The 12,794-nt window shown below is 42.3% G+C and overlaps 1 protein-coding gene across 1 annotated transcript in view; it reads left to right on the top strand.

Moving 5' to 3' along the window:
• Positions 1-11,568: 11,568 nt before the first annotated feature.
• Positions 11,569-12,794, top strand: part of JAG1 (jagged 1) — a 46,942-nt gene continuing 45,716 nt past the window's right edge. Inside the window, exons 1-2 of the mRNA XM_010834234.1 lie at positions 11,569-11,589; positions 12,586-12,758. Of these exons, the coding sequence (XP_010832536.1) occupies positions 11,569-11,589; positions 12,586-12,758 (194 nt within the window). The remainder of the gene's footprint in view (positions 11,590-12,585; positions 12,759-12,794) is intronic.

Raw genomic sequence — 12,794 nt, forward strand, 5'->3', positions numbered from 1 at the left:
CAAGAGCCTCTATCTTGACTTTTTTAGGGGATCCTGCAAATAACATATTTTTAAGATAACTTGAGCAGACGCAAGGTTATTTGTATAAAAATGCCACCTGAGCTCACATTTCAGCTTCCTTTCTGAAGTGGAGGCCACTGAGTAAGGTTGGTTAGCCCAGGCTATGCTTAACTCACAGAAGTTTACTAGTGGTAATTACTACTCATTGCATGCTTACAAGTAATTTTTGTGGTTCTGTTTTCTTTAAAATTTCACCCATGGCAACAAAAGCAAAAATAAACAAGTAAGACTACATCAAACTAAAAAGCTTCTGCACAGCAAAGGAAACAATCAACAAAATGAAAGAGCAATCAGCTGAATGGGAGAAAATAATTGCAAATCACATATTTGATAATAGGCTAATATCCAAAAGAACTCAATCACCAAAAAAAAAAAAAAATCCAATTAAAAAATGGTCTAAAGCTCTGAATAGACATTTTTCCATAGAAGACACACAGATGGCCAACAGGTACACAAAAAGGTGCTCAACATCACTAGTCATCAGGGAAACGCAAATCAAAACCACAAAGAGGTGTCAACTCACACTTGTCAGAATGACTATTCATCAAAGAGACATCAAAAAGAAATAACAAGAGTCAGCAAGGATGTGGAAAAAGGAACAATTGTGCGATGTTGGTGGGAATGTAAATTGGTGCAGCCACTATGCAGAACAGTATGGAGGTTCCTCAAAAAACTAAAAATGCAACTACCATTGTTGTTGTTCAGTTGCTAACACATGTCCAGCTCTTTGTGACCCCATGGACTGCAGCACACCAGGCTTCCTATTCTTCATTATCTCCCAGACTTTGCTCAACTCATGTCCATTGAATTGATGATGCCAGCCAACTATCTCATCCTCTGTCACCCCCTTCTCCTCCTGCCTTCAATCTTTCCCAGCATCAGGGTCTTTTCCAGTGAGTCAGCTCTTCACATCAGGTGGCCAAAATATTGGAGCTTCAGCTTCACCATCAGTCCTTCCAATGAATATTTGGTGATGATTTCCTTTAGGATTGACTGGTTTGTTCTTGCAGTCCAAGGGACTCTCAAGAGTCTTCTCCAGCACCACAATTTGAAAGCATCAGTTTTTGGCACTCAGTCTTCTTTATGGTCCAGCTCTCACATCCATTTCTGACTATGAAGATAACCATAGCTTTGACTATATGGACCTTTGTTGGCAAAGTGCTGTCTCTGCTTTTTAATACACTGCCTAGGTTTGTCATCTTTTCTTCCAAAGATCAATCATCTTTTAATTTCATGGCTGCAGTCACCATCCACAGTGATTTTGGAGCCCAACAAAAAAACTCTGTCACTGCTTCCACTTTTCCCCATCTATTTGCCATGAAGTGATAGGACCAGATGCCATGATCTTAGTTTTTTGAATGTTGAGTTTTAAGCCAGCTTTTTCACTCTCTTCTTTCACTTTCATCAAGAGGCTCTTCAGTTCCTCTTTATTTTCTGCCACAAAGGTGGTGTCATCTGCATATCTGAGGTTATTGATATTTCTCCCAGCAATCTTGATTCCAGCTTGTGCTTCATCCAGCCTGACATTTCTCATGATGTACTCTACAGATAAGTTAAATAAGCAGGGTGACAATATACAGCCTTGACGTACTCCTTTCCCAATATGGGACCAGTGTGTTGTCCCATGTCTGGTTCTAACTGTTGCTTCTTGACCTGCATCAGATTTCTCAGGAGGCAAGTAAGGTGGTCTGGTATTCCCATCTTTCAGAATTTTCCCAGCTTGTTGTGATCCACACAAAGGTTTAGCATAGTCAATGAAGCAGAAGTAGATGCTTTTCTGGAATTCCCTCGCTTTTTCTATGATCCAGGGCATATTGGCAATTTGATCTCTGGTTCCTCTGCCTTTTCTAAACCCAGCTTTTATGTCTGTATGCTCTCAGTTCATGTACTGTTGAAGCCTGGCTTGAAGGATTTTGAGTATTACCTTGCTACCATGTGAAATGAATGTAATTGTGTGACCGTTTGATCATTCTTTGGCATTACCTTTCTTTGGGATTGCAATGAAACCATATGATCCAACAATTCCACTTCTGGGTATTTATCCAAAGAAAACAAAAACAATATTTTAAAAAGACGTTTGCACTTCCCCCATCCCAGGATCATTGCAGCATTACTTAATAACAACTAAGATATGAAAACAACCTACATGCCATGGGTAGATGAAAGGCTAAAGAAATTGTGATATATATGTAAACTGGAGTATTATTCAGCCATAAAAGGAACAAATCTTGCCATGTGCAGCAATATGGGTGGATGTCGAGGGTATTAAGTAAAATACGTCAAAGACATACCATATGACCTGTCTTATATGGGGAAACTTAAAAAAGCTGTTAGATATAGAGAACAGATTGGCAGTTGCAAGAGGATGGGTGTGGTGGATGTAAGAAGTGAGTGGTTTGTTTGGGGGAATTTCATTTAAATAAACTGAATGAAAACTATTCAAAAATTTCACCCATGGAAACCATACTGTTATCTACGGCTACAATAGTGCTGTATAACAAACCAGCTCCAAAACCTATTGACTTAAAACGGAGCAGTTATTTCTCACAAGTCTGTGAGTCACCTGGGAGGTTGGGCTTCCTGATGTCGGCTGGGCTTCCTGGTTTGTCTGGAGTCAACTGGTGGGTCAGATGAGACTGGTCAAGAAAAATCTGGTCTGGGATCACTCAGTTCTCCTGCCCATAATCTCTCACCCTCCTGCCAGTTAACGCAGCTTGCCCCATGACTGTAGCAGAGTTTGTGTGTGTGTGTTTTTTTTAATATTTATTTATTTGGCTGTACCTTGTCTTAGTTGTGGCACGTGGGAGCTTTGATCTTGGTTGCAGCACGCAGGATCCTTCGTTGCGGCATGTGGGATCTAGTTCCATGACCAGGGATCGAACCCGGGCCCCCTGCATTGGGAGTGCAGAGTCTCAGCCACTGGACCACCAGGGAAGTCCCCATGGCAGAGTCTTGAAGCGAAAGGGAAGCAAGTTCTCTGGGCCTGTGCCCTGAGCTGGTGCACTGTCATTTCTGCACTGATTCGTGGCCACAGCAAGTCATGAGGCCAGTATAGACGTGGGGCTGGGGCAGAAGGAGGTGGCAAACTGTTGGGGCGATTTTCTGCAATTCACCAGTCATAGATTAATTTGTAATTAAAAAAAAAAACTATCTTAGAGCTAACTGAGCACTTTTCTTATGCAATGCCTTTATGAAATGGGTCTACAGAGTATTTTAATGAATATATATCAAATGTCTGCTTAAGAATATACTGTACTGTTTATATGACCACCTTATGCTAGGTGTTATTCATGTAATTTTGATGTCCAGTTTATTCTCATGTTGCTACCACTAGAGAGCTGCTTTAACTGTGAGCTAATATGAAGAGGATTAAAATAAAACAGAACTGGACATAATATATAATGTTGGGTTTGTGCCAGGTGAAGTATTAATGCAATTTTGAAAGCAGGAAAGGCTAGATGAAGAAAGCTTGAGAAGTAAATTTAAACTCCCTGGCTCTAAGCTTATAACCTTATTACTATTATCTGTGGAGTGGAGGTCTGGAAAAAATCAAGATTAAAAAAAAATGAAGTCTAGTATCTTTTGATTGAAGATTAGCCAAAATGCCATTTTTTTTCTCATAAAACTCACGTTTTTGAGAAAGTTAAATGGCTTATTTCAGTACTTATCTAAAAAAGCTTTTTATAAGTACCCTCTCTCACAATTAAGGTACTTATATCTCATTAGTTTTACTCCCCAGAAAAAGTTTACTGAGTTCATCAAAATCAATAAGTTTACACAAGAGGAGAACTCAATTGAAAAAAAAAGAAAGAAAGAAATTCACTCTGTTACTGACCTAGGTAATTACAACCATGTAAACTAGAAGATCAGAGATCTCAGACTGTATTGTTAGAACTTACACTGGGTCAATCTTTGGGCAGGGCGATTTGTGAAATGTTTTTTGAACAAGAACAATTAAATTGCTAGGATTTTAATCTGTAATCATTTCCCACACATGAGAATTTATTCAGTGATTCAGTAATAGTTGCTGAGCAGTATTAAAAAAAAAAAAAAACAAGAAACAAAAAAAGCCGCCACACTAGACAGTTGGGGATCATTTTTGGATTAAGTATAACTCTCAGAAAGATGTACCCTTGGGACCAAGTTATCTTCCTCTCCTGCCCACCCCCGCACCACTTTCTCAGAGCAGTGCTTGGTGTCAGGCCTCAACTCCAGGTGTCTCATTCTGAGAAACAGTTGTATTTTCAGAGTTACATAAATATAAGACCCAAGCCCCTCTATATTTTCATAATCATGCACCTTCATAAACGTGGGTATCTTGCATCACAAAATACCAGGGAAAGCTTTGCTCCAAATGAGGAACCAGCTGGTTGGCGCTCTGCAGATAATCTTGCAGCTGACTGTTTTCTTCCACTGGCAAGCTCATCATCCAGTTCTCCAGTCAGGTAGTTGCGCTTGACCTGTCTTCACTTATTATTTTTCCTCCCTGGTTAAGATCTACCTTCAAGCTCCCTTTTCCCTGGTCCTGATATTTATCTGTTCACATATTTTACCTGAAAGTCACTTGAAATCTTTTTTTAAAGACTAGGCTGGTGTATAAATATATAGTTGGAAAAATAAATGTAAGAAATTCCCATTACGACACGGAGCTCAGGATTGATGGGACCCCCAAAATGTAGATTTGAGTAACCAACCCAGTAACGCAATATGGCCACCAGTCAGTGGAAAGAACCTCTGATAACTTCTGCTTATCTAATGCAAAGACTGTTTCTGTCTTCAGTGTGGATGAGACCTTAGCGTGCATATGAATCACCTGGGGATCTTGTGAAATTGCAGATTCCAATAGGATGGTCTGGGATGAGGGCCAGAAAATTTGCCTTTCTCTCCAGCTTCCAGGGGGAGCCAATGCTGCTGGCCTCAGACGGTCTGCAGAGGAGCAAGGGAGAGATGAAGGTAATAGGCCGGGGCTAAGGTGACCAACTCTGCAACATTTATACTTGATTTATTTGCTGCAGCCATTAGGTGAACATGAGTGTGACAGTTTCAACAAGTCAGTTCAGGAAAGCGGATAAGTCCATGCCATTCTCACCCATGCACACCAGGCTCTGCTGATCCCCAATCAGCGGGGTCAGCATCATGTTTGTCCAAAACTGGCTCCTAGATTGTCTTTGTGGGTAGAGATCTGAATTCCCACCCTACCCGTTTACCTTGCCATTGCCTCATAGAGATGAGGTTCCTAGGAAACCACCAAGTTCAACATCCCACCCAGGATGAGGAACCTCCCTCTCTCCTGCTGCTGACAAGTGGTCCCAGCAGCCTGTTTGATTACCTTCAAGAGTAGGGACTCACTACCTCCCAGGCAGCCTGTTACATTGAGGAATAGCTTTTATGGAAACAGTCTGTCTTTCTGCTGAGTCAAAATCAACTTCCTTATAACCTCCACCTGTTAAGCTGAGTCTGCCACTTATAGCATCCCAAGTCTGCTCCCCCAACTTAAGGCAGCCTTTCCAATATTGCAGACAGCTGCTACGCCTCCTCTTCCCTCTTCTCCCAACAAGACCCTCCCAAGTCCTTCAAATGCTTTCCTTAAAGGTCTCCAGTTTTTGATCTTTCACCACCTTCTGAGCATGACCCAATCAGTCGATATGCCTCTTAAAACGGTGCCCAGCATATACCCAACAGAATTGAAAGCAGGATCCTGAAGAGATATTTGTAGACCCATGTTCATAGCAGCATTATTCACAACAGCCCAGTGTCCATCAACAGAAGAATGGATAAACAAAATGTAGCATATGCATACAAATGGGTTATTATTCAGCCTGAGGAAGGAAATTCTGACATATGCAGCAACATGGATAAACTTTGGGGACATCAGCTAAATGAAATAAGACAGCCACGGAAAGCCAAATGCTGTATAGCTCCACTTACGTGAGGTACCTAGTCACATTTGTGGGCCAAAAGTAGAATGGTGATTGACAGGGGTCAAGAGAGGGGAGAATGGAGAATTGTCTAACGAGTGCAGACTTTCAGTTTGAGAAGATGAAAATGTTCTGAAGATTGTTTTCACAACAATGTGGATTTAATTAACACTTTTGAACTGTACACTTAAAAATGGTTAGGTTGGCAAATTTTATCTTATGTGTATTTTACCACAACTGTTAAAAAATAATGCTGAGAGCTGGTGAGAACCCTTCAGTTGTGTTAAGGCTAGTGGGGAGTATGCTGGGGCTATTTTTCCATGACTGCTAACCCCCTGCATTTCTAGTAATTCAACCTTGTACTGTGGCCCTACTTCTTAGCAGCCTGATTACACAATTAAGGCATGTCACAGGTGTGGTCTATTAAAACCCCCACCTCTTCCTCACATGAATTATTGCCAAACTATCCTAAAATAATGTAATTGGCTTCTCTAGTTTCTACCTGCCTTTGAAAAAAAATTACCAGTTCACTGAAATCTTTTAGAATTGAAACTTTCTTTATAATCAAAGTTTTCTATGCCTTAATTTACAAAAAAGAATCTATGATGTGTTCCTAAATTATTTCTGAATGATGTCTGTGAAAATCTGTGTGTCAGTAACCTGTTATGACCTGTAACTACAGATCTGAAACTTATAGACCTGTAACTACAGATCTGAAACTTACTCCTTGTGCCAATATTTCTGTGCTCAAGCTAATGTTTCTTTAGCCATCCTTGAGTGCTCTTGGCATCAAAACAATAATAAAAACAGTTATTTACCTTCCAAATGAAAAAATAACCTTAAGCATTGCAATCATCCACATTTTATGTCCTTAGTAACTTCTGAGAGAAGCCATCAGTAAAGAAATCACTGGCTTGAGAACAAAAATGGCAAACACAGACACAATCTTGTTATTTATTGAGAACCATTAACCCAAACATGAAATACTGGGATTCGAAGCCCTGTGGCTTTCGTGCCATTGGCAGGTGTAATTATCTTTCTTTGACTCCCACATTTATGCATGTTTTAAAACTTTCTCAGATAACTGGATATATTTAGCTCTCCTTTTCTCTAGTTCCAACAACCACTTTGATTTTTTTTTTTTTTTTGAGTTCTGGAGGCAGATTTGGGTTTGCACAGGTTTAGAAAGTTGAGTGCAAACAAGATGAAAAAGTGCTGAAAAGTGAATTGTATTGCAGTATTAAACATTTTCCAAATGCTACCTGCTTTAGGGCTTTCCTTATGGCTCAGCTGGTAAAGAATCCGCCTGCAATGAGGGAGATCTGGGTTCGATCCCTGGGTTGGGAAGATCCCCTGGAGAAGGGAAAGGCTACCCACTCCAGTGTTCTGGCCTGGTGAATTGCATGGGCTGTATCATCCATGTGGTCGCAAAGAGTCAGACACGACTGAGTGACTTTCACTCACTTCACTTCACCTGCTTTTGGAAGTGTAATTTTCAGAGCCTTTTAGGAGATGAAAAGATTTATAAGAGTTCAGTCACACTTTCAAATTATAGAAAATTGGTAGTTTCATTCAGATCAGTCAACTGTACAAATGGTAATTTAGTTTCAAAAATATTATCCCAGAACATCCATGGGTCAAGTCATTCAGGTGTCATTCACAGAACAGAAAACTCACTACGTTATCACCAGAAAAAGGAAGGTGGGTGAATCATTTATGGTTGTTTGAGAATGCCAATTTAACAGCAATTTACACACAAGATTTTCACTTTCAAAGACTCTCCACAATAAAAAATAAAAATTAAAAAACAGGACATTCTATAAGTACTCTCCCTGCCCCATTAAATGATGAAACTGTGGTGGTTTAGTCACTAAGTTGTGTCCGACTCTTTGTGACCACATGGCCCGTAGCCTGCCAGGCTCCTCCGTCCATGGGATTCTCCAGGCAAGAACACTGGAGTGGGTTGCCATTTCCTTCTCCAGGGGATCTTCCTGACCCAGGGATCGAACCTGGCTTTCCTGCATTGCAGGCAGGCAGATACAAACTTATGAAAGGTCATTTAAAACCCTTTTGGTTTTAATTCAAGGAGTGAAATGAGGAAATTAGTCCCAGGGTTCCTGAATTCTCTATCTTGGGGATTTTCCCGACTTTCTGTGATTGGCTTGTTAAGGAGGACATGGACACGTAACTATTTGGCCTGATAGATTTCCAGATAATGAATGTGAAACAGGGTTGGGGCAAGACAGGCAAAATTATAAATACCTGAGCTCAAAGCAAAACCAAAACAATGTTTAAAGCAAAGCTCATACAAAATTACTATTGACAATTCAAGAAATTCATCGTTCTAGTTTCCAAAGAAAATGAATTCAGATCTCTTGTGTATGTAAAATGAAGCTTTGGGGGGGAAATGGTTAGATCTACTCAGTGCTTGGGTGTATAAATTGCGATCTGGTTATGATGGTGGTGGGAAGTATAACTTTATCCTGATTTGTTAATGTCTAATTTATTGCCCATAGGTGGTTCTTTCTTTCTGGTCCAGGACTCCTTGTGATGTGGAAGAATAAGAATAATCCACGGAGGTGGCTGTGTAATCAAACGATGTGCTTCTCTGGGGAGCTAGCTACACAGAGTTTACAAAGGCTTATATTTTCTGAGACAGTCATATGGTAGAGAGCTTGGAGGACACGGATGTGTTCTTTGCTCCTGCTGTAAAGGGACATAAACATATCACAACTACTTTTCCACGGAAGGGGGCTCATGAACTTGCACAAACTTCATCCTCAAAGAAAAAGGAAGATACTGAAAGATATTTCACACACCCTTTCTCTCTATTTGGACCTGTCTTTCTTACTTACGGTGGACTTCCCTGGTGGCTCAGATGGTAAAGCGTCTGCCTACAATGTGGGAGACCCAGGTTCAATCCCTGGGTCAGGAAGATCCCCTGGAGAAGGAAATGGCAACCCACTCCAGTATTCTTGCCTGGAAAATCCCACGGACAGAAGAGCCTGGTAGGCTACAGTCCATGGGGTCGCAAAGAGTCGGACACGACTGAGCAACTTTCTTCCTTTCTTCTCTTATTTATTGGGCTTCCCTGGTGGCTCAGAGGGTAAAGCATCTGCCTGCAATGCAGGAGATGTGGGTTCAATTCCTGGGTCGGGAAGATCCCCTGGAGAAGGAAATGGCCATTCCGGTACTCTTGCCTGGAAAATCCCATGGTCAAAGAAGCCTGGTAGGCTATAGTCCACGTGATCGCAAAGAGTCGGACACGACCAAGCAACCTCACTCTCACTCTTACTTATTGGAAAGAATGGATTAGGAGAAAAAGTGTGGGGGAATGAAACTGCCTTCCTCGTATTCACTGTATGTGTGCTCAGTCATGTCCAACTCTGTACCCTGCCAGGCTCCTCTGTCCATGGGATTCTGCAGACAAGAATACTGGAGTGGGTTGCCATTTCCTTCTCCAGGAGATCTTCCTGACCCAGGGATAGAAGCCACGTCTCCTGCATTGGCAGGCAGATTCTCTACCACGCCACCTGGGAAGCCCCGTGTGTTCACTACCACAATCTAAACTATCATCATCTGGTTGATAAGCAACAACAACATTTGAACTACAAAAAAAAAAACACAAAAAACTATCATCATCCCTTAGAAGCATGCCCTCTAGTTTATTCAGTCCATTATTCTGTGGACCTAAATAATACCTGACACATCAATAGCTATTTTCCTTAACATTTTATAGTGAAAAATTTTCAACACAGAAAAGTTTGAAAGAATTTTACATGAACACCAGTGTGCCCACCACCTAGATCCTATCACTAACACTTTAATATTTTGCTCCTGCATATATCAAGTGATCCAGCCTTCTTCATCCATCAGTCCCTCTAATTTTTTATGCATTTTCAAGTTGCAAATAGCATTTCTCTTCCTCTGAATACTTCAGCACTCGTATAACTAACTTAGTTTGAGTATTACTAATTTATTTTTGAACACTCAATGAAATGCACTAATCTTAAGTGTACTATTTAATAGAATTCTGACAAGTGCATACACTTGTGTAATCCAAAGCCTTATCAAGAGACAGATCCTTATCCCTCTCTCCATCCCTCAAAAGAGGCCTCAGGCCATTCCCAGCTCCTCTCCACCTTCCTATCTCCCCACTCTTTCAATTTTTTTTTTGACCATAGATTAGTCTTGTCTGTTCTAGAACGTCATAGAAATGGATTCAGACAGGATGCAGTCTTTTGTGTCTGGCTTCTTTCGCTCAGCTTCATATTTCTGAGATCACCCATGTTGTTGCACGTCATGAAGTTCTCAATAAATATTGACTTGCTGATTTTCATCACAGTGTCAATTAACCAGGGACTTAAGCCAACTAAATGTATTTAAATAGTTATTATAGCTTGAATGTCTTTAAGTAAGCCTTTGTTGTGTGTGTGTTGGGGGAGGGGGTTCAGTATTACTGTTTGTCGATGATTCAGCAAAGGTAGGGAAGTTTGGTAGAAAAAGAAAAACAATGCATCATCTTTTTAAAATTAAAATAGAAATATACTCAAAGACAGTTATGATTTGCGCACAAGACTAGCTAGACAGGAACTGGCCACCAGCCTCTCCCCTTCTTACAGGTGTGATGGTGTTCATGGGAACGTTTTTCTGTAATGGTCACTTACTAGAGGCTACACCCAAAGTCAGGATGCAAGTGGCCAAGGGCAGGGATCTCCACCCCTGGGATCTAATGCCTGGTGATCTGAAGTGGAGCTGATGTAATAAAGAAGTAAAACGCACAACCAGTGTAATGCGCTTGAATCATCCCAAAACCATCCCTGAAACCATCCCTCCGCATCTCTGGTCCCTGGAAACATTGTCTTCTACAAAACCAGTCCCTGCTGTCAAAAAGGTTGAGGACTTCTGGCCAAGGGGGACTTTGCATATTGGAGTTTTTTCTGCAGTAGTTCCCCATTCTCCAGGGAGGGAGGCTGAGAACCGGCTGGGAGGAAGTAGAGGGCAGAGCGTCTCCTTGATGTTGGTTGTGGAAAACGTGACTGGCTTTTTGGGGGAGTACCAACTAGCTGCAAAAGGCTCAACTGAAAATTTTCCAAAGAATCCCTTCTAGCCCACAGCTATCTTCTCTAAAAGTGGGTTCCCAAGCTCAGGAAGGTGAGGGGCACCATACTCTTCACCCGAGAATTTCATGTGTATTTGTGACTTGACATTTCAGTTCAGTTCAGTCACTCATTTTGGGTAGGGTAAATCAGTTTCCATCCCTCAGAAATCCATGTTATTATTCAAGGGGCTAACCTCACCTGTGGCCTGGAGCTAACCTCAGCTTATGTGCACATCATATTCCCACCTGAAGGCATCTGGCGTCTCAGGCAGTCCTCTCAGTTAAGTTGGGTGGCTGGATCTAAACTCTTCAGCTAACGGCTTGACTCCTTCCTGAGGGGTGTGTGGAAGAGGTCACAGGGGCACAGAAACAAAACGGGTTCAGACGTGGGGAACAGCAAGGAGTGAGCATTTTAAGACCTTACTAGCCTTTGTGAATTTTTTCCAATACCAACATTTTGCTTTTAAACCATTACTTAGCACCCCAATTATGGAAAATTTGGGGGCAGAGGTAAGAAGGGGGCAGATAGGAGGTGGGAGAGATTGGTTTGTATGGAAATGTTGGTGAGAAAAGTCTAGATGTGATTACGTATGAAAGATGGACGCCTTGTATTTAGGATAATTGGGGGGAGCTAGGACTGGGGTACATTACGGCAAAACACCCCGGGTGCTACTGCTTATGATTCTGCTCTTGGAAATGTCCTTTCCAAAATATGGACTAGTTCTCTCACCAATGACCATCAAGATGGGACATGTTACCATTAAAAAGCTGTCTCTCTTAGGCTGTTGTTGCTGCTGCTGCTAAGTCACTTCAGTTGTGCCCGACTCTGTGTGATCCCATAGATGGCAGCCCACCAGGCTCCCCGCCCTGGGATTCTCCAGGCAAGAACACTGGAGTGGGTTGCCATTTCCTTCTCCAATGCATGAAAGTGAAAAATGAAAGTGAAGTCGGTCAGTCGTGTCCGACCCTCAGCGACCCCATGGACTGCAGCCTACCAGGCTCCCCCGTCCATGGGATTTTCCAGGCAGGAGTACTGGAGTGGGGTGCCATTGTCTTCTCCGTCTTAGGCTGTTAAAATGCCAGTATTCCTAAACCATCCTTGGTGATCCTGAACCAGTGTAAAGAGGTCAGTTAGCTGCCTTGTTTTATTCTCTAGCCTGATGAGAGCAAGTACTGAAAATACTGTCCGTATCGACCCACCCACAAACAACCACAATTAGCTATCTTTTTATTCTCTTTTGACACAGGAGCTTGGAAAATATTTTCCCTTGACCCTTGCAGCCCATCGTGGTCAACAGCTTCTGAGGGTTTGAGCCATGATCCGGCTCCTAAATAGTCACGCTTTCCCGTAGAACGTACCCCATATAGAGGTCTAACTTGGTGCACCTTTCAGGGGAAATCGATCTTTTCCCTAAAGAGATCCCCTCCAACACAGCAGCAGGTCCCCCCAGAAACGGGCTGATAGAGGCGTTGGGCAGGTTTCCTTTGACCTTGGTTGTGACCTAGAGTGTCGCTGTTAATTGCGAGGCTCGCCTCAAGGTAGAAAATAGCATTGGTTTCCACTGCTACCCCCAGAGAAGCCCAGTTGTGCTGCTGGGCGACGGCGGGGAGACAGTCTCTCCCAGGCTGGGCTCCGGCCACCCAGAGCGGCTCCGAGGCCGCCTACAGGTGCAATCACGGCACTGCGTCCCGGGCGGCGGGGCGGGTAGGCGCGA

This window comes from Bison bison, unplaced genomic scaffold (assembly GCF_000754665.1).
Source record: "Bison bison bison isolate TAMUID 2011002044 unplaced genomic scaffold, Bison_UMD1.0 scf7180017864030, whole genome shotgun sequence".
Lineage (NCBI taxonomy): Eukaryota > Metazoa > Chordata > Mammalia > Artiodactyla > Bovidae > Bison > Bison bison.